Here is a 21,601-nt window from a genome sequence, read left to right as displayed (position 1 = left end):
CATCTATAAACATGCCTTTTCAAAGTCATTTTGGGTGAATGAGATCCTTGTGCATCCACATTTCTATCTTTAGGCAACTCCTTTTTTTCCCCCTCACTGATATTTCATTTGTCTTTCTTTATGCCTTTAGAATGTTATGCTTGGGAGCCTCCCATCTCTCCTGGATTGACGCCCTCTATAGAATTATTATCTATTAGATCATACTTAATCTTTTTCTGAACGTTTGAAATTTTTTTTTTCAAAATCTGGGGTACACACCATATTTTTCCCAGCTTTACACTTTTCTATCACAAACTCTAAATGAAATAGTTACTTTCCCCCCAAGGTTCTCATTATTTCCATGTTAGCCCTCAGTATTTTATGTGTAGTATAAATATTTTATAATCATTTATAAATATTTTATATTTAAATATATTTAAAATATGTTTTTATATCTATAAAATATAAAATATATTTAAATAAAATGTAAAATATATTTCATAAATTAAACAATATATTTGCAGCTAAGTGGCACAGTGGATAGAGAACTGGTCCTGGAGTCAGGATGACGTGAGTTCAGTTATAGCCTCAGACACTTACCAGCTGTGACCTGGTCAAGTCACTTCACCCTATTTGCCTCAGTTCCTCATCTGTAAAGTAAGCTGGAGAAGGAAATGGTAAACTCTTCCAGTGTCTTTGCCAAGAAAACCCCAACAAGGGTCACAAAGAGTGAGACACAACTGAAATGGCTCAACAACAAAAACATGTATTTAATTTATATATATTTATGATATTAACTAAATATTTTAATTTACTAATATTAACTCAATATTAATATTTATCTTGGAGAAAAGAGACTACAGGGATTTGTAGGACTGTCAAGTGGAAGAGATTAGACTTATATATTCTTGGTCCTAAAAGCCAGAACAAAGATGAGATAGCAGGAAATTGCAGAGAAACAGATTCAGACTCAATGAAAGGAAAAGCTTCATAATAATTGGAGCTATCCAAAGGGGGAATAGGCTGCCTCAAGAGGTCCTGGCTCCTCAGTTCAGAAGTCTTCCATTAGAATCTGGATAACTCCTCTGGGACAAGAGAGAGGAAATTCTCATTTAGCTGCATTGGACTCGGTGATCTCTGGGATCCATCCCAATGCACAGGAATTCTTTAGTCTCGTGAAACACTTAAAAGATTGCAATCATTGTGTCCCCCTCCTTACAAGGCTTCTCATATTTAGGTGTCTCCCAACTTCACCTGTTTTAAAGCACCCACATTAAAGTGATAGAGGCAGCATGTGTAAGAGTGGATAGGCAGCCAGGCTTCAGAACTAGGAATACTTGGGTTCAGGTCCCTCTTTTAACACAAGTTGACTGTGTAACTCCGGGAAGGTCACTTAACCTCCTAGTGTCTGAGGCAACTGGCTGAGACCACAGAGAAAGTGCCAGCCTGTATTGGTAGAGGGAGCTCCCTCACCTGGAAGTTCCTTATACTGATAAAACTCACAGGTCCAGCTTCTGTCCCTATCCCTATATCTGGCTTGATGTTAAAGCAGTCCATTTAACACAGATAGTGTTGGCAGTCCATAAGACCTTCTATAAGTGAACCAGGCTGTATTCTTGCCTGGAGCATTTCTGATTGCCCACGTGCTGGTCAGGAGGGCTTGGTTCTCAGTATCTAGCCTTCCAGTGTTCTGTATATAGCAACCAAGGGCAAAGCTAATCATACTCTGAACAACTGCTTCTTTTCTCACGTGCCCTATGAAATCTTAATTTTGTTATGATTAATTGGAGGGGGATTAAGTCAGAAAGTCCCTCAGCAGCACTGGGTCAGCCGCTAGGATGGAGACATTCTCCCAAGTCAGCCTGGCTCTGGAGCTCCTTTGCTACCTTGGAGTCTGTTCATGGCCACAGAATATGATGGCTTTCTAGTTGGTCTCTTTGCACACAGTGGTGACTGCTGTTTGGATTTAAAATTTCTCCAAGGAGCTGCATTTACTGATGGACTTATAGACCAAAGCAAGATAGGAAAATAAAATCCTCCCCTCCCTCTCCATTTCCCTCTTTGTATTCTGCTAGCTTCTGGAAAGGGGCAGCTAGGTGGCACAGAGGCAGGAAGACTCATCTTCCTGAATTCAAATCCAGTCTCAGAGATTTACTAGCTGTGTGACCGTGGGCAAGTCACTTAACCCTGTTTGCCTCAGTTTCCTTATCTGGAAAATGAGCTGGAGAAGGAAATGGCAAACCTCTCTTGCATCTCTACCAAGAAAACCTCAAATGGGATCACAAAGAGTTGGACACGACTGAACAACAACATTGGCTTCTAGATGATAGTAAAATCTTACATTAGTATTTTCTTAACTTTACAATTACTTTCTCACACATTGTCTTATTTGATCTTCACTGTAGTCCTGTGAGGTTGGCAAGGCTGGGGTAATAATACTCCTATTGCTGGAGTGCTTTCAGTGTTAGAAAGTGGCTCTGTGAGGTAGATGAGGAAATTGAAGCCCTATAGAGAGGACATCATCTGTCCATTGTCTGATAGCTATTAAGTGATAGGGCCAGAACTTAGACCCTGGTCAATCAATACATCTTTATTAAGTGCCTACTATGTGCCAGGCACTGCTAAGTACTAGTTCTCATCTCCAAGTTCAGTGCTCTTTTTATCATAGCAATGCATTTGTCCAAGGTCATATAGTCAACATGTGACCTGCTGCTAGCCTGTAAGTTTTTTAAAGGCAGGGACTTGTGTCATTTTTAACCTTTGCGTCTTCATTGTCTGGCACTGTGCCCTAAATCTAATGAGGATTAATAAATAAAAATTATTAATAAATTAATAATAGATGTTTTTGGAATGGAACAGGCTGAACCAGGACTTGAAGCATTAGTTACAGGACCTGGGTCTGATTTCTCGCTCTGACATTTACTAGCTAGTGGACCTTTGGGAAGTCATCCCCTCCCACTTTGGGCTTCATTTTCGTTATTTGTAAAAGGTGAGGGTTGGACTTAGATGACCTTTCACCTTTAGCATTCTACCATTCTGTCTCCTGGCTGTCAGCGCCTGGATGACCTTGCTTTTTCCTCTTGTTTCAGGAGATGACAGGAGTTTATCCAGTTCTTCGTCAGACACCAGCCACTCAGATGCCAGTGCTGGGAGCCGGCTCACTCTCTGGCCCGAGCAGTCCTCGGCCAGCACCTCCCAGGAGAGCCAGGGGCTGGCAGCTGCTAAGTCTTTCCAGCTTGGGGAAGACAAGGCCCACGCGGAGGCTGCCCATGGTGCCGCCAAGCCACTGCCCAAGCCTCTCCGGCCCAGACAGCTCCAGGAAATCGGCCGCCAGAGCTCTTCTGACAGCGGAATAGCCACAGGGAGTCACTCGTCCTACTCTGGTAGCTTCTCCTCCTATGCTGGGAGCCTGGACATCTGCCACGGTGACGAGTTTGGCTCCCTGCTCAGCTTGCCTTTGAACTTTGCTTCAGAACAGAGCTTGTGCACCTGCCAGCCCAGTGAGCCCCACGGGGGCCTGGAGTATCAGGTTCCCAGCTCTTTCCGACATCTCTATGACACACCCAGGAGTGTATTACAAGCAGCTGCTAAGGATGCTCAGCGTGGTGGTGGTGCAGATTCCACGGGACCCAAGGACCAGGCCCCAGGCCCTCAACAGGCCAGTGACCCCAAAGCAGCACCCGCCCCACCCTTGGAGGCAGGAGCTGCCTCTGAGCCTGACCAAGACTTAGGGGGGCCCGCCGCTTCCCTTGCTGAAGGCACCAAAGACTTGGGTGATGAGACTTATGCAGATTTTCTTTCCAGGTGGTCAGGCATCAAACCTCCAGGACAGGTGTTAGAATCCCCAAGTAGTGAGTCGGTTTCACCTAGTGGAGTGTCTGCTGAGCCTTGTGAAATGTGTAGCCCCCGCCCCGGGGCTCCAAGAGCTTTCTTTACATCATGTCCAGTCTGTGGTGGACTCAAGGTAAATACCCATCCCTGAGCAGAAGCTAACCCAGGCCCAACCTGAGTTAAAGTGATGTGATTGATTTCAGTTTATTGAGGATGCAACCGTAGCAATGGACAGTGGTCCCATTGGAGAAGCATCCCATCCATGCTTTTTGTATAAATTAGCTTAGAAAGTGAGGGATAAATGACCAAAATCCCACCAGAGAGACCCAGGCCTTGAAGGTGAGGCACAGGGAGTACTTTAAATGATGGGCTACTAACCCTGGGGTCATTTAGCCTTGAAGATGCAGGTAGTTTTCTTCCTTCTGGAGAAGACACCAGGTGGGTGGAGAGAGCGCCTCCTCAGTGTTTAAACATACTTTTGATGAGAGGAAGCCTCAGGAAGGGAGGAAAGGCTTCTATTTGGAGAGAAGAATCCCAGCTTGAGGATATGGTGCTTGAGAGGGAATATGAGTACTGTCCAGAAATGTAGATTGGATCCAGGGATCGTAGAATTTTAGACCTGGAAGAGTCATTAGGGGTCATCTAGTCTCCTTATCTTATATGGGGAAACTGAGGCCCAGGAGAGGGACTGGACTTATCCAAGGTCTCACAGACAGTATGTGGCAGAGCCAGGAATAAAACCTAGGTCTTTTGACTCGGAATTCATTATTCCATTTCCTCATACTGCCTCTTGGTGAGAATTTCAGGATATAAAAGATTCAAGTGGCTTTGTTGTCCAAGATATTCATGCCAATAGCTCCCATTTTCTATAGTGCTTGATGATTTATAAAGTGTGTCCCTTGCAACAGTGCTGTGAGGCAGGCAGTTCAAGCCATATCCCTATTGTACAGATGGAAAAACTGAGGCAGAGATAAGTCAAGTGACTTGTGGTGAAGGTCACACGGTTGGTAAATGGTAGAGCTGAGAGACTCAAATCAAACCTAGGACTCCTGTGTCCAAACCAGTGCTTTTTCTTCTTTTTCTTTCTCCACCATACTGTACTTTCTTAAGCCAGTACATTCAGTCTACACAGTGTAAGAATTACCAACTAAAGACTGAGGCAAGGATAGTGGAGACCCAACTGACAGTGACTGAGAGATAAGGCTTTTTGGCTTTTCTTGGTCCTGCTCCTCTCATATTTTGCATGTACTTTATTTCTTTGCCTTGTGATTCTGGAAACAGAGCTCTGCATCCTTGAGCAGTGATGAGTTAAGTAACAGATAATACCATTTCTGTCCTCTCTATGTTCTGATTGTAATCTAGCACCATTTATTGTTAACATGAAATTGGTCTGTCTTAGATAGACTAGTTAGAACTAGAAGGGTCCTTAGAATCTAGAACATAGTGGGAAGGGATCTCAACATCCAGTCCAATCCTCAAAATTTATATAAAAGGCTCCTGAGGATCTAACTGGTAACGTCTCTCGTGGCTCACACAGTGAGTTAGTGGCAGACACATAGGACTAAAACCCAGGTCCTCCCTGAAGTCTAATCCAGTGGTTTTTTTCAACTACATCACAGATAACTGATTAGACAATAGATCTTAGACCTAGATTATGGGATTGTAAATCTAAAATGGAAATCTTTTAAAAAATCATTAAGCGATTTCTCCCTCACCACATCCCCCTCCCTTCCCAAGTTTAATGGAACCCCGAAATACATATCTCCTCTAGATTTTCAGTAGAGCTTTTTAGTTAAAGCACTGCAACTGATTTTAATTTGTTAGGGGTGTAGAAGTAGCAACGGATAGTGGTTCCATTGTAAGCAAGCACCTTATCTGTGCTTTTTGTGTAAATTAGCTTAAAAATACCCCTGACCATTGCAATGCAGTCATGGGATGTGGTAAAATTTTGAGGAATCTGAGAGGTTCTGTTTGCATCTCCTTTCTCATTGTTTCTCTCAACCTCGTGAGTGGAATGAATAGTTTTCTTAATGTGCGTGTTATGAACTAGGAACAGCCTCCTGGAATATCTGTGATCAAGTGTTATCTGATCAAAGCATAACTCAATAGGTTACTTTGATATTCGAGTCAAAATGGCTTCTGGGCATGGCTTCCTGAGAGGCTGAAGTCTCCCAGGGAGCACTTAAGAGGCCCATAAGCAGGAAGGAGATGGAGAGCCCCATTTCTGGTGCTATCTTTATGTTACATGCTGAGATGGTGGTGAGGATCACCCAGTAGCAAGTGGCTCTGTTACCTTCTTTTCTCTTTATATAAATGGCCATTTTGCCTTCACGATGCCATGAGTGGGAGAGGCCACTTAGTGATATCTGAGGAAGAGCTAGAGCATCCTTTGGGCAGCTCCAGTCTCAGGGCTTTCTGTAGTGCCTTCCATGCCCTCTGACTCCTGGCCTCAGCCAGGCAGTTTCCAGAAGTCCTTTATATGGTAAATGCTGAAGCTCATTAGTTCTGTACTTTGGGTCTTGTATGGTGATCAAAATGAGTGACAGTAGGATTTATTCAGCTTTTGAACCGAGGGATTTTTATCAGTGGAATTTTTGGGGGGAGTTACTTTTTGTTGTTGCAATAGAGTAGATTATTAGCTCATGTTCCTCAGTGGATAGATGTAGTGAAAAAGGACCCTGGGGAATTGCCTGAGTCTAGAATCTGGTTCTGTGCAACCAGCAGGCTGGTCTCTATGGCTGACTAAGCTTTTGGTTGTTTGAAGTTTCTTACAAGGCAGTGATGGGAAGTGTGTTTTGGCAGGTGGTAAGAGGACCATAGGGTCCAAATGAATTACTTTACTCAGTTTGAGGATGTGTAGCACAGCTAAGGATCCAGATGGACCCCCATCTTATGACTTTGGACTGGGAAGAATGGCAGTTAGGATACAGGGCATCACATTGAGGATGGAGATGACCAGGAGATGCCTTCTCAGTGCAGGGAGAAGCCCTTGACTAAGAATCCAAGAACTTTTGGAACATAGCATTAGCATCAGAGAGGAAAGATCAGGGCCTTGATCCTTCCAATCTTTTCATCTTCTAGACTAACTCTGCCATTTTGCAGAGAATTTTCTTGATGACAAACTGCATGGAGTGTGAGTTTCTTTGCATCATTTTAATTATTTTCACTCTGAGATTTCAGTTGTACCAGTGAAAGGTGTTAGCTAAGTGCCCTGTACACATCACCAGACATCTTCTGTTGGGAACCATGATCACTTTTTGTTTTGTACCGTTTCAGGTGTATTGCTACCCTCTCTCCGTGCTTTGGTTTGGGATAAAGTAGCTTAATGTGTACATATTTTACTCTGTAACTTTATTGTCAGGTGACATTTTGATGCTATTTTTATTTTTTTTAATCATCCATTGTTTGTAATACCTTCTTAGTTTGGAAATAAAATTTTCTCTTTTCCTACCATCTTGTCCATTTCCATTTGGCCAATGTCCTTCCCCAAACCCTCTCTCAATATTCTGGTAATTTGAGTGTATCTGAAATTCCTTCCTGCAGTTGGCATTTGGCATTGGAGACTAGGCACAGTCCAGGATCCGAGGGCAGACTCATCTTATGTTCTATGCGCAGTATCAGAGCACAGTTTCACAGAGGTGGCTTTGAGTGTGGATGGAATGGACTTGTAAATCGAGACGCTAACGAATCAAGCCTGGGCTGCCTGCTGCCTGTTCCCTCTCCAGTCTCATCATAAGTTTCTTTTTTTTCCTAAGACTGAGACCTTAAGGAGCTTTCAGCAATGAGGGAAGATTAGGCTGATTGCTGGACTGCTGCCTTGAAGATTTCATTGCCCTAACAATCTTTTAATTCTGCCTTTGGGTGAATGTGTATGCATGTGGGGTGTGTGTGTGTGTGTGTGTGTGTGTGTGTGTGTGTGTGTGTGTGTGTGTGTGTGTGTGTGTGTGTGTATGTGTATGTGTACTCCTGCGCATGCATATGCTTATAGGAGAATGAACCTGGCTGGCTGTCAATATCACTGATCCTTATTTGGGGTTTCTGATGCAACACCACACAGTTTTTTATTTTTTCTTTAAGTGGGAGGTGAGGCTTTTCTTCCCTTTCATATCAGGATTTCTGGGGTTAGATAGAAATATCCACAGAAGCCTACGAGGATGGCAAGAATGAGATATGGTATGGGTTTAATTGGGCCACACACTGCAGGCCACAAAGAAACAAATTGTCCGAATGCATCTGTCAAGGATTCTATAGTGGGTAGCTCTACGTTATGTGAGAGGTTGGTCTGCATGACTCCGAATCACAGAATATCTTGTTGGAAGGGACCTGGGGAGTCATCCGACCCAAACCTCTCCCTGATGTAGGAACCTTCTCTAGAATATTCCTGGCAAGTGATTGCTCATCCTCTGGCTTGAATACCTCCAGTCAGTGACAGAGAGCTCACTACCTAATGAGACAATCCATTTCCTTTGTTGAGATGTCATCTGCCTCTCCCCATAACTCACTCCTGGGGTATTGGCTCTGCCCTCTGGTGCCCCTTCCACTTGGTGATCTCATGTATCCAAAGATGTTACCTTAGAAGTCTTTTCCAACCCCAAGGTTCTAGGATAGGGTCTTATTGCAACTGGGCTGGTATAGAAAAAACTTCAAGAAGGGACCAGCTTAAGAGGAATGTGAATGGGACATTTCTTCCAGACCTGTTTTTTTGGGGAAGGGGAAGCTCCTCTACTCCATGGCTTAACAGGCTGCTGGTACCCCAAATAGGTAGGAGGATCGTAAGTTTTTACATTTGGAAAGTACCTTAGTTAACATCATCTCTCCATTTGATAGATGAGGAAACTGAGGCCCAGAGAGACTAAATGACTTGTCATACAGAGCCAAAGCAACAGAGCAAGGATATGGATCCTTATAACTTTAAAGCCTAAAATCTTATAAAGACCAACAACCTTTGTTCTCACTTTAAAAAAAATCCTTTGCTGCCTTGGTTGCATCTACTCGATTGCATGTACTTTGGCACTCAGGCATGTGAGAAGAGTCCTGGTGACTTCTGCACGTGCCTAGAGGTGACATCACACAGTCTGAGCCTGTCTGATGCTTTTATCATTCCTGTCCTTTTTTCCTGTGTTTTGGGTCTGCAAGGCTGCTCCTGGTGACACTGTTTGTTCAGAAAGCTGAGGATGACAGCCTAGTGACCAGTCTAGGGAATCAAGGTCTCCTGGGGTCTTTGGAAAACAGATGAGATACAGATCTGTAATAATGTACGTAATTACCTCCAGTTGGAGTGTTGGTGGTGATATTTGACTTGTTGTTCCCACCTCTAAGTCGTAAATAATGACATTTCAATTTCAGCCTTATTGGATACCTCCAAGAGCCTGCAGAGGCACCCAGGACATCATGGTATTAAAAACATACACATGCATGCACCTCAAGGGAAAGTGGAGAAGAGTTAAGGATTACCAAATTAAAGTTTCTAAAGTGCCTTTAGCAAATTTAGAGTCTTGCACTTTGGTAAAAAGAAACACAACAGCAAACCAATGACATGGGGACAGACACAGATAGATATGTGATAGGGCATGTGAAAAACAAATGAATGAGGACTTTACTGGGTTGGAAGCACAATGTAAGTCAGCAACCAAGTAAAAGCTAACACACAGTGTGAGGTAGCAACCAAATAGGAGCACACATACATTATGGATCAGCAACCAAAAAAAACATGAACATTTTTAGGCTGTCCTAACAGATACCTAGTTTTTAAGTGAAGGTGGTAGTTCAACTATCTTCTCCCTTGGTCAGACTGTAACTGGATTATCATACTTGACTGACAAGCTAGATTGCAACCAGAATGATGAGATTAGAAACTATATTTTCTGAAGAATAGATAAGTGAACTGGAGATATTAATTCTGGAGATGAGGGACAGATCACATTATTCAAATATCTGAAAAACTGTCATGTGGAAGACAAGAGTAGATCAAATTCTCTCTCTCTCTCTCTCTCTCTCTCTCTCTCTCTCTCTCTCTCTCTCTCTCTCTCTCTCTCTCTCTCTCTCTTCTCTTTCTCTCTCTCCTCCTCTTCCTCTTCCTCTTCCTCACTCCCCACCATGAAGGATTACAGAAATGTAAATTATGTTGCCCAGGCCTTTCCATGTACCTTCTCTGCTCCTTATCTCACCCTCATCTGCCCTGCCTTTTTCTTGAGCATTGATCTTCCACAACACACATACTTGTCAAATGTGTAACCCTGAACACATTACTTCTCTCTAGGCCTCAGTTTCCTCATCTGTAAAATTAGGTGGTTGGATTAGTTAAGTGCCTTCTGATACTAAATCCTATAATCCAAAACATACTGTCAACCATCACTTATTTAAAAAAATAACCTATTGAGGTCAAATAGTGCTTTTTAGAGGTACTGATTTTTTAAGGTACTTGTATAATCTAAATAATATATCAGGACAGTGAAAGCATTGCCATAACAAGTCTAGATTCTCACTGTGAATCTATCTCAGAGATCTTTATAATGGAACTTAAAAAAAAAAATCTCTTAAACAGTGTCTGGTCTGTGACCCAGCCTCAAATATTGGTCCAATGAGAATCAAGAAGCACCAGGTCCAGAAGTCTAGATTTCCATGGGAAAGATTTCTAATTTCTGGAAGATGGGATGTATCTGGGGTTTTCTGAAAGCCCTCCTAAGTGCTGGAAGTGGTTCTGCCAGCAAGAAGTCTACTGTCCAGGACATGGAATGTGATAATGATCAGGCTGGCAAGTTTTCTTATCTTTTTAAAAATATGTCCTAAACACTGAAAAAATAACTTTCCAGCAGATATATCCAGTAGCTAAGGCCTGGGAACCCTGAACTTTCACTGAGATTGGCTCTCTTCTCTGGAACTAAAGCTGCTTTTATCTTGGCTATTGCAGGATGCCTGGCTTCGATGTCTGTCACCCCTTGGAGCCACTGGGTTTTTAATCCTTTGGGGGCTTTCTTCAACATTTAATTATCTGTAATAACAAGGCCCCAGTTAAAGGTCTGTCCTGGTTCCTACTGGAGACACATCTCTTCTCTTTCAATACTCATTTGTGCTTTAAAAATGAAACTGCTCTAATCTTAAATCAGGAATGTAAGATCTCATCAAAGGGAGAGGGAAGACTTTAAAAATTATTTTAAATAAAGGGCAGGGATTACATTATCTGTGTCTTACCAAAAATAAGGGTCATAATTCTGTGTAGCGGAAAGCGCTGGATTTGGAGATAAGAAAACCAAGTTCTAGTCTTGCTACTCACACTGTGGGACCTTGAGCAAAAACACTTCCCTGCCCAGAGCTCTAGTTTATTAATTTGTAAAATGGGGATAAAAATCCTTGAACTACCTGTTGACCTCATTGGGTCAGTTGTGAGAAAAGAGCTTTGTAAACCAAAAAGTGTTTTAGACATGGAAGCTATGATTTTTCTGATTAGAGCTGGAATGAAGCAGTCACTAGAGAGAGGCCTGTCTCTTCTTTGGCAGTGAATGGAGAGTGGATGTGGAGGGCCTCACTTTTTAACCCTTGGGCTTGTCTCTTGGTCAGAAATGAGCTTCCTCTTGTTTTTATGAGATTTTATTGGGAAGTCAGGAATTGGTTGGGTGATTTTCTTTGGCTCTCTGGGCTCTAGTTGAGACATGGACACTGCTTTTCAGGGTCTGGCTGGGTTGGGAGAGGGAACGTTTGGGTTCCAGCAGAAAGTAATTTGGCAGGAGCATCTGGATCCATTCAAGCAGCCAGTTGTTAGGCTGAATCGAACATTTTAATTATTTTCCTCCCAATTTGTGTATCTGACGTCATTATGGGCAGTGGAAATCAGATGTAGTACAGTGGGAAGCATGTTGCATTTGGGGTCTATTCTAGGCAACAATGTAACCTTGGGTATGTTACTCCCCTGTGAACCTCAGTTTCCTCATTTCTGCAGTGAGGGATTTGGACAAGGTAATCCCCAAGGCCTCTTCCAGCTCAAAATCCCAAGCTCTGTCCTCACAGGTGTCACTCACTGGTCTTTGTCTTTAAAGCACAATCTTTAATGAAATAGTATAGCCAATAAAAGTAGCAATAGAACACTCTTCCTGTGAATCTGGGGCACACTCTCCTACAAATACACCGGCAGAGGGAAGAATGTGCGTGCTTAGGGATGATGCAGGGAGGTACATACGTGTGAAACATGTGAAAGGCCCACATGGACCAGTATACATGAGGCCATTTATGTCTCTAATGATGTCTTCTAGTGATGTCATCTCACTACTCTTTCTTGGTCTGATGTCTGTTGAGTGCTGTGGTTTGCTGGGCCTGTATCTGGGAATCATATCGTGTCTCTGTGCTTCCTAATGGGTGTTGGGACTTTGCGGCTCCCAACCCTGGATGTACTTTCTGTCACAGGTCTGTTTTGAGAATCAGTAAGAGATGAACATGAAAGTGATTTGTAGCAAAGTGTGATGGCACCTGCTAATAATTCCTGCTTCTGGAGAGGCTGAGGTTGGTGGATTGCTTGAGCTCAGCCTGGGAGTTCTGAGTGTTGGTGGGACTAAAGCCAAGTGGGTGCCCGCACTATCAAGGAAAAATAGAGTGAGCCTTAAGGGACTAGGGTAGGCTGCCTAGGGAGGGGTAAACTGGTCTAGGTAAAAAATGGAGCGGGTCAAAGCTTCCATGCTGATCCTTGGTGGGATTGGGCCTCGGCATAAGGAGATCTGGGTTCAAAACAAAACAAAAATGAACAAAAAAACAGAAAGGAAGGGATTTCTAAATTATTAAGCACCATATGAACACGATTCTATTCTATTATTACTATCCCTCTTTCTGTACATATTCCACTTTGTAAAACTCTTTCACATGCTGAATCATGCAGAGTAGAAGAGAGATTGGGATTATTCTACCCAATTTCAGACAGTAGAACTGGAGCCAGTGGGAGGGAGATCAAGGAAGACAGATGTTGGCTCACTGTAATTTCCCCATTGCTCCTAGCTCTTCTCTCTGGGCCTATTCAGAACAAGAATAATACTTACTCTGCAGGACAGCCCTTCAAATATTCGAATACAGCTATCATGCACTAAATCTTGTATTCTCCAGGCCAACCATTCCTAGTACCTTTAGTCTTCTCTCTCCAGGCCTAGTTTTCCTCCTTTAGACACACTCAAGCTTGTCAATATCCTTGTGAAAATGTGGCATCTAGAACCAGACACAGTCCTCTCAATTATATACCTAATGTAGTCTGACTAGAGAAGAAGACAGCAGAAGTACTGTTTCCCTTACTCTTGACATTTCAGTATAGCAGAGGATTTGTGATCTCATCAGTGCACGGATTACCCAGGTGAGGATCACAGCTCTCCCCATGCATACTTTTTTTCCTTCTGTTCAATTTTTCTTATCCATGTCTTCCTGAGAAACATTCCTAGAGGAGCCATCCAATGTACTAAAAGCTATCATATGGTTCTTTTAGGGCAGTTAAGTGGCACAACGGATAGAGCCTTGGGCCTGGAGTCAGGAAGATCTGAGTCAAATCTAACCTTAGACACTTACTTAGACACTTAGCTGTGTGACCCTGGGCAAGTCACTTAACTTGTTTGCATCAGTTCTTCATCTATAAAATAAGCTAGAGAAGGAAATAGCAAACCACTCTGGTATCTTTGCCAAGAAAACACCAAATGGAGTCACAAAGAGTCAGATGCGACTGAAAATGACTAAACAACACATGTTCTTTTAATTTTAATATTATATAAATACCATCACAGTGCTTAAGTGTGTAGCCACTATATTGAAGCTTTTCATTACAGAAAATCTCACCTTCTTGTCCTTGATACATGCATATTCTTGACAATGTTTTTTATGCCACTTCTGAAGCACAAATCATCATTTGTAAGTAGCTAGGTGTTGCAGCAAGATAGAGCTTTAGACCTGGAGTCAGGAAGACCTGAATTCAGATTGCTGTGTGGGGATATTATTAGCTGTGTGATCACTTCACCTTTCTCTGCCTCAGTTTCCTCATCTATAAAATAGAGATAATAATAGCATCTACCTCTCAGGGTTGTTGTTAGTCTAAAATGAGATAATGTTTGTAAAATGCTTTGTAAACCTTAAAGCACTATATAAATTATATTATTATTGTTGTTGCTATTGTTATTATTATTATAGCATGCCTATGACCTGCTTATGCACTACTCTTTCTACTGGATTGAAATCCTGTATCACCAACTACCTTTCAGACAGCTCAAACTGGATGTCTCATGGGCATTTTAAACTTAACATGTCTAAAACAGAACTCATTGTCTTCTCTTCCCCCCACTCCCCAAATGCCCTCCTTTTCCAACTTTCTTGTTACTGTTGAAGGCAGTGCTATTCTCCCAGTCACCCAAGCTCCCAACCTCAGTATCATTTTCAGCTCCTCACTTGTACTCACCCCACCCATCTGTTTTGTTGCCAAGTCTTGTTACTACATTAACAGAGTTTTCTCCTATACATTTTCTGTTCTCCACTTGCATAAGCATCTTTGTGCCTTTTCGCTGAATGTCTGACATGACTGGATGCTCTTCCTCTTTGCTTCTGTCTTCTACCTTTCCTTTGAATCTTAGCTCATACCCCACCTTCTGCAAGAACCTTGCTTAATTTTTCAAGTCAAAAAGCATTTGTTAAGCACCTACCATATGCCTAGGCACTGTGCTAAGCTCTGGACATTCAAAGACAATCTTTACTCTCAAGAATCTCACAGTCTCACAGAGAGACAATATGAAACATGAGAACTAGATTAAATAAGATATGAACAGGACAAATTGGAGTTAATTAACATAGGGAAGTCTCTAGCATTAAAGAAAACCTTGAAGAGCTTTCTCTAACAAATAGAACTTTAGCTACGACTTGAAAGATGCCAGGGAAGCTAGGAGACAGAGATGAAGAGGGAGAGAATTCCAGATATGGGGGACAGTCAGTGAAAATGCCCAGAGTTTGGAGATGGAGTGCTGTATGAGAGGCACAGCAAGGAGCCCAATGTCACTGAATCATCCAGCAAGGTCTCTGCCAGCTCTGAGTTTGATGGGATATGAGCAATGAGGCAACAGTGCCTGTCCTTTGCCTGACTTCCCTTCTGGTGGTTTGGAGGGCAGAGGACAGGGAGTGGGTGGAAGACTGGCTGCCAAGGAGGTAACTGGCAGCTCAGGAAGGACCTTTCCGTTTTATTTTGGACAGAAGTTCTCCCTTCTCCCTTTGCCTCAGGCTCTTGTTCTGAGATCATGCTCTGGTCGATAGTAATTGTTCCGGCTTTGATCTCTTCCCTGGGAGCACAGCATAAACTGAGTTCACTGATTAGCACAATTCCCTCAAATGGTAGGTGCTTATAGCTCTTTGTTTATTTTTTTAATATTATTTACTTTTCATTTCATTGGACTGTTTAAAAAATATGTGGTTAATCTATATTGAAATCATTCAAGTGTACTTATGCTTATCTTCACTTTAATAAGGTTTCACTCTCCCCTCTTCATCTCTCCATTGCCAAAATGAACACCATCCCATTTCCAAGCCCTATCTTCTTGGCTTTCAGTAAAGCAGGGGAGGACACAGAAAGAATATTGGATTTGGATGTTAGGGAGATGTGGGTTCAAATTCCAGCTCTGCACTAGCTGTGTGACCTTGGGAAAGTAATTTTCTAGGCTTCAGTTTCTTTGTCTAGAAAATCAGGGCTGTGGATTAGATCAGCTGGTTCAATCTTGCCCCTATTGTTGTAGGTTCTTTGTGTAATCCTAAGCAAAGAATTTCTTCTCTCTGTCTGAATCTTCCTCATCTGCAAAAGGAAGGGATTGGGTACACTAGGTGGTCTATAAAGTCTCTGCTGTATCTGTTAGCCTCTGATTCCAAGACAGTTAAAGTCCCTTCTGGCTCTGCCATTCTCTTTTCTAAGATCTTTCCCAGATCTGTTATTCTCTGTTTTAAGATCCCTTATATCTCTTGATATAAGATTCAAGAGGTGATACAGTGGGTATAATGCTGGACTTGGAGTCAGGAAGACCCAAGTTCAAATGTAGCTACAGACCCTTACCATCTGTGTGACCCTGGGCAAATCACTTCACCTCAGTTTCTTCACCTGCAAAATGGGAATGATTATAGCACCCAGGGTTGTTGTGAAGACAAAGCAAGATAATATTGGTAAAATGCTATAAATGTTAGCTGTTATTATTAATTAACTAACCTAGTAGGTGTTGGTGTCAAAGGCAGAAAAGACAGCATTTGGATCCCCATTTTCAAAGTCAGGAGCATCTGTCTTTGCAGGATGAGTTGCTTTCTCTGGTCTGTTTAGGAAACGAGAGGCCATTTTGTAAAAGTAGTGAAGTAGACATTGTTCAGAGGCAGCTAAGGCAAGGGGAGGTTTGAAACACAGATAGTTCAGGAAAGGAAAGCAAATACAGATTGCGTAAAACACCCGAGTGTCATCACCCCACCCAGGGTTCATCTCAGAGTCCAGGGGTACTTAGTTGCTAGGCCTCTCTGGCTCCTGGAACAGCTGTGAACTTGGCTGAGCACTGGCTGCCAGACTAAGATCTAATTGTTGATTGCAAGGGAACAAGCCTATCTCTCCATGTTACCTGCGGTTTTCAGCTCAGTCCTTGAAAATTGGCAGCTGAGAGTACACATTCCTGTTATACAAAGCTCCGAGTTCAAATGCCAGAAGCTCTCCCTTGCATTAGTTCCTCTCTCCTCCTCCTCCTCCTCCTCCTCCTCCTCCTCCTCTTCCTCCTCTCTCCTCTCCTCCTCCTCCTTCCTTTCTCCTCCTCCTTCTTCCTCCTCCTCCTCCTCCTCCTCCTCCTCCTCCTCCTCCTCCTCCTCCTCCTCCTCCTCCTCCTCCTCCTCCTCTCCTCCTCCTCCTCCTCCTCCTCCTCCTCCTCCTCCTCCTCCTCCTCCTTCTTCTTCTTCTTCTTCTTCTCTTCTTCTTCTTCTTCTTCTTCTTCTTCTTCTTCTTCTTCTTCTTCTTCTTCCTCCTCCTCCTCCCTCTCCTTCTCATCTTTCTTCCTCTCCTATTCTTCCTTTTTCCTCCTCCTCTTCCTCCTCCTTAGGAAAGATAACTATACTGCCTCTCAACATATAAAGGCAGTATAGAATAATGGAAAAGAAAAAACCAAACTAGGTTCAAAGTAAGAAGACCTGGCTTTAAATCCTTGCTTTGACAGTAACTGCTCTATGACCTTGGTCTCCTTTCTGGGCCTCAGTTTCCTCATTTGTAAAATAATTAGGATAGCCTAGATGATCTTAGAGGTCTGCAACCCCAACATTCTGTGATTTGAATCCCAAGACCTGGATTCAAACCCTAGAAATGGTATGTTTATATGTCACAGGAGAGACCTCTGACATTATTTAGTCTAATCCTTGCATTTTATAGAGGACAAAACTAAGGCCTAGAGAAGGGAACTCATTCCTGTTTACACATGAAATGTTAGCACTAGGATTTGAACCCTGGTCCTCTGACTGACTGCAAGTCAAGTGCTGCTTCTGCACTGTAATCTCTAGTTTCCTCGCAGGGACTGATCAAAGCAGTATTATTTATGATAGCTACATGGTACTTTATTATAACACTGTATGCCCCAAGTAGGGAGGGAGAGTTATCTCATTTGAACTCTACAATACTTCTCTGAGGAAATTAGTCTAAATGATGTTATGTCAGTTTGAAAGAGGAGAGAAAATGAAGGCCAGAGAAGCGAGGTTTAATTCAGCTCAACAAACAATTATCAAGTGTTGACTGTTTGCTAAACACTCTGCTAAGTGAAGGGAATATAGCATCTCCTATGTGCCAGGCCCTGTGTTAAGCACTTCACAAATATTATCTCTTTGACTCACAGCAACCCTGCAAGACAGGTGCTTTTGCTTTCATTCAATCATTTCAGTCATGTCCAGCTCTTCATGACCCCATCTGGGGTTTTCTTGGCAAAGTTACTGGAGGGGTTTGCCATTTTCTTCTCCAGCTCATTTTACACATAAGGAAACTGAGGCAAATAGGGTTAAGTGACTTGCCTAGGGTCACACAGCTAGTAAGTATCTGAAGTCAAATTTGAACTCAGTTCTTCCTGGCTCCAGGACTGGAGCTCTATCCATTGTGCCACGTCGCTGCCCCAGGTGCTATTCTTATCTCCATTTTACAAAAGAGGAAATTGAGGTCCAGAGAAGGAAAGAAAGGAAGGAAGGAAGGAAAGAAGCATATAAGTGCCTACTACATGTCAGGTGCTGTGCTGAGTGTTTTACAGATCATCTTGTTTGAGCTTCGTAAGAACCCTGAGAGGTTGGTGCTATTATTATCCCCATTTTATAGATGAGGAAACTGAGGCAGACGGGGTGAAGTGATTTGCCCGGGGTCATACAGCTAATAAATGTCTGAGTCTGGATTTGAGCTCAGGTCTTCCTTACTCCAGGTCCAGAGCTCTATCTACTGTGCAACCAGCAGCTTCTGTAAGTCCTGGGAGAGACAAGATAGGGTGACTACCCTCATGAAATTTAGAGTGTATTAGGAGGAATCCCCCTCCTGACCCTTTCTAGCTCTGATCATGGGTAAAATCCTATAACTTCTCTCAATTTTTTCTTTATTTGCAAAATGCAGATTAATTCTCCCACTACCTAATGGCCACTGTGAGCAAAGTGCTTTAAGGCCCTGTATAAATGTGAACTATTATTATTAATAGGACAAAAATCTACAAGTAGCTGTAATATGCATATTAGGTGAGTATGTTGAAGAAATGCAAGCCAATTGTTAGATGAGGATACAAGGGGGAAGTGGTTGTAAGGACTGGGGATGGGGCAGGCTTCTTGGAGGAAGTGGCATTTGAGATGGGCTTTGAAAGGATTTCTAGGACATCAACCAGCAAAGTGAGAGGGGAATAATGACTTTCCACTAAGTCACAGAGTTGGGATTTGTGCTTAAGCAACCTGATTCTAAGGGCAGTGTATAAGCAAGTTCAGTGCAGCAGCTGAGTGTTAGTAACTACACCAAGTAGTAGTAAGAGTAACCACACCAAGCTTCTTCTTGAAGAATAACCTACTTAACTCACTGACCACTTTCAGGCTCCCAGGGAAGAAAGACTGAAGGTACCCTTGTCCATATTTGAATTTAAGGCTTCATAAAGTCCACGCTTTGCATATGTACTTCCTAGCCAATTAGGCTATGTAAAAGGAGGAGCTAAATTGGAATAACGGTTAAGGCTTGAAGCAGTGGATGCCAATGATATTCTTAAAGGTTCCAGGATTTTGTCAGGGTGGACACCCCTCCAACTGAGGCAGATACCAGCCCCTGTTTATCTTTCTAGGTGTTCTTCTGTCAACTAAAGAGGTCAAAACAATTGGCTAGCTCTGGTGACATGCCCTTCTGTGCTGAGCTAAGCTGGCCTTCAGATGACAGATACACAGCCTGTCTCTGGGCTTCTCATTAAAACCTTTCCATCTTTTTAGAACGTGGACAAGTTTGGGAAGCCACTGGCACAGCCTTGGAAAACTTAAGAGTCATTCTCCACAGCACAGTGGGGCATAGGAGGTAGACATCAGTGGAAGTTTATGCCTTTTCGTTCTTTATTCCTTAATTTCAATAAATGTTCAATGTGTTATTGTTTATAACTAAGAATGCATGAACTTAACAGCTTGTTCTCTAGTGATTCAATTAAATTGCACAATATTTATTATGCACCTTTTATAAACCAAGGCCATACCGGAGGAAATAAAAAAAGATAAATAAAACAATCTTTGTCCTTGCTGAGCTTACAATTTAAGCTGTATCAGATGTGTACACAGATTATTATAGAAATTAAAATATAGTAAATGTAGAAGAGGGCTGTGAAGTGCTGTAAGATCAGAAGAAAGAACTGGGAACATGCAGGCGGGGATGAGTGAATGAATTAAATAAGGTTCACCTGAATCAATGCTTTGCTAATAAGAATTGAAGTCAAAAGCCAAGTTGGAGATCATCTCAAAGAAATGGATGGTTCTGAGTGGGCCAGATGGCCAAGCATCAGATCTGAATATAAAATGATGAGCTTTCTATGAGTATTCATTAGATGTTGTTGCAAGCCCCTGACTATGTCCAGATTAAAAAAGGGAGCTATTGATGATTAAAAATGCTAGGGTCTCTGCTTTGAGCAGTTACTGCCAAACACTTCCTGAAAGTTAAAGAATGAAAGCCTCAGGTGAGCACCCTTCACTCTCTACTTTGTATTACACTTATCTGTGTATATGTTATACTTTACCACCATTCCACCCTGGAGGGTAGAGCTGAGGTGGTGGTGGAGTTGAGACATAACATAAGGCACAAAAGGTGTTGTGCACATAATAGGCATTTAATAAAATATCTGTTATATCAAGCATTTATTAAAGGTCTACTGTGTGCCCTCAGGTACAGATACAAAGAAACAAAACAAAAAATAAGATAGCCCCTGTCCTAAAGGAGGTTCCATTCTACTGAACTGAAGAGAAGTGAAGGGGCCAAAGGAGAGATCCAGATAAAGTAGCACAGGAAAATTTGATGGCTTCTAGCTTGGGGCATCAGGCTTGTTGTGGTAGTTGTGTGGTTTGTCCTTCGTTCTCGAAGAGGACCATGACATCAGGGAGATGATGACATGACTTACAATTGACTTTGGTTTGAGTGAGGGGGAGTTGTGCAAAGTCACCAGCCTCACTTTCTCCTCCCAAAGGCATCAGGGAAAACTTCATGGAAGCACCAGAGCTGAACTTTGAAGGAAGAAAAAGATTAAACAAATGGGTATAAGGCAAGAGAAATCGTAAACTCTACATGTCCAAGAAAGAACTGATAATTCTCTCCTCATCCCCATCCCCATCCAAACTCTCTGGTTTTTCTAACTTCTCCATATATTTCTATTGAGAACACCATCCTTCCAGTCACCCAGCCCTTATAGACATCCTTGACTCTTTCTTCTCTCTCACCCCTCACATCCACCCAATTGTCAAGTCTTGGTGATTCTGCCTCCGGAATGAAGTGTCCTCTTTACCCATTTCTCTCGACTTATATGGCCACCACTCCATTTTTGGACCTTATTATTCCTGGTCTACTGTAGTAACCTAATGGACCTCCCAGCCTCTAGGCTCCCCTCTATTCAATCTGTGCTCAATTCAACTAGCAGACTGATGTTCTTGAAGCAAAGGTCTGATAAAGCCATTTTCCTCCTTGAGAAGCTCCAGTGACTCTCTCTCACCTCTTGTTTGGCTGTTAAAGCCCTTCAAAATTTGGCTCTTGATAATCTCTCTAGAAATATATCTTCTTCTTCTTCATGAATTCTGTGGTTCAGTCTAGCTGGCCTACAGAGCACTGGTCTTGGAATCAGGAAGAACTGCATTAAAATCTGGCCTCAGACACTATGTGACCCTGGGCAAGTCACTTAACTTCTTTTGTTTGCCTCAGTTTCCTCAACTGTAAAAGGGGGATAATAATGACACTCAGCTTATCAGGTTGTTGTGAGGACAAAATGAGATTAATATTTGTAAAAAGCACTTACTACAGTGCCTGGCACATCGTAAGCACTACATAAATGTTTATTCCTTTCTTTTCCCTGCTTGCTGTTGCTGGAACACAGAATTCTCTTATCTCCATGCCCTTACACAGGCAGGCTCCCATACTATCTTAGGAATTCATTCATGGCAGATTCACTCATTTTTGAGATGGGAAACAGTGTGGAGGCTGTAGTAGTAGAGTGCTGGCCCTAAAATCAATTGTTGATGTTCATTTGTTTCAGTCGTGTCTGACTTTTCCTGACCCCATTGGGATTCTCTTGGCAAAGATACTGGAATGGTTTGTCATTTCCTTCTC

General features: G+C 42.5%; 1 protein-coding gene across 1 annotated transcript in view; it reads left to right on the top strand.

Moving 5' to 3' along the window:
- Positions 1-21,601, top strand: part of DOK7 (docking protein 7) — a 117,425-nt gene that overhangs the window by 67,725 nt on the left and 28,099 nt on the right. The window contains exon 7 of the mRNA XM_020992264.2: positions 3,069-3,943. Coding sequence (XP_020847923.1) covers positions 3,069-3,943 — 875 coding nt within the window. The remainder of the gene's footprint in view (positions 1-3,068; positions 3,944-21,601) is intronic.

This window comes from Phascolarctos cinereus, unplaced genomic scaffold, assembly GCF_003287225.1.
Source record: "Phascolarctos cinereus isolate Bilbo 61053 unplaced genomic scaffold, phaCin_HiC Scaffold_9;HRSCAF=440, whole genome shotgun sequence".
Lineage (NCBI taxonomy): Eukaryota > Metazoa > Chordata > Mammalia > Diprotodontia > Phascolarctidae > Phascolarctos > Phascolarctos cinereus.
Note: the sequence above shows the minus strand (reverse complement) of the source record. Positions and strands in the feature narration are given on the sequence as shown.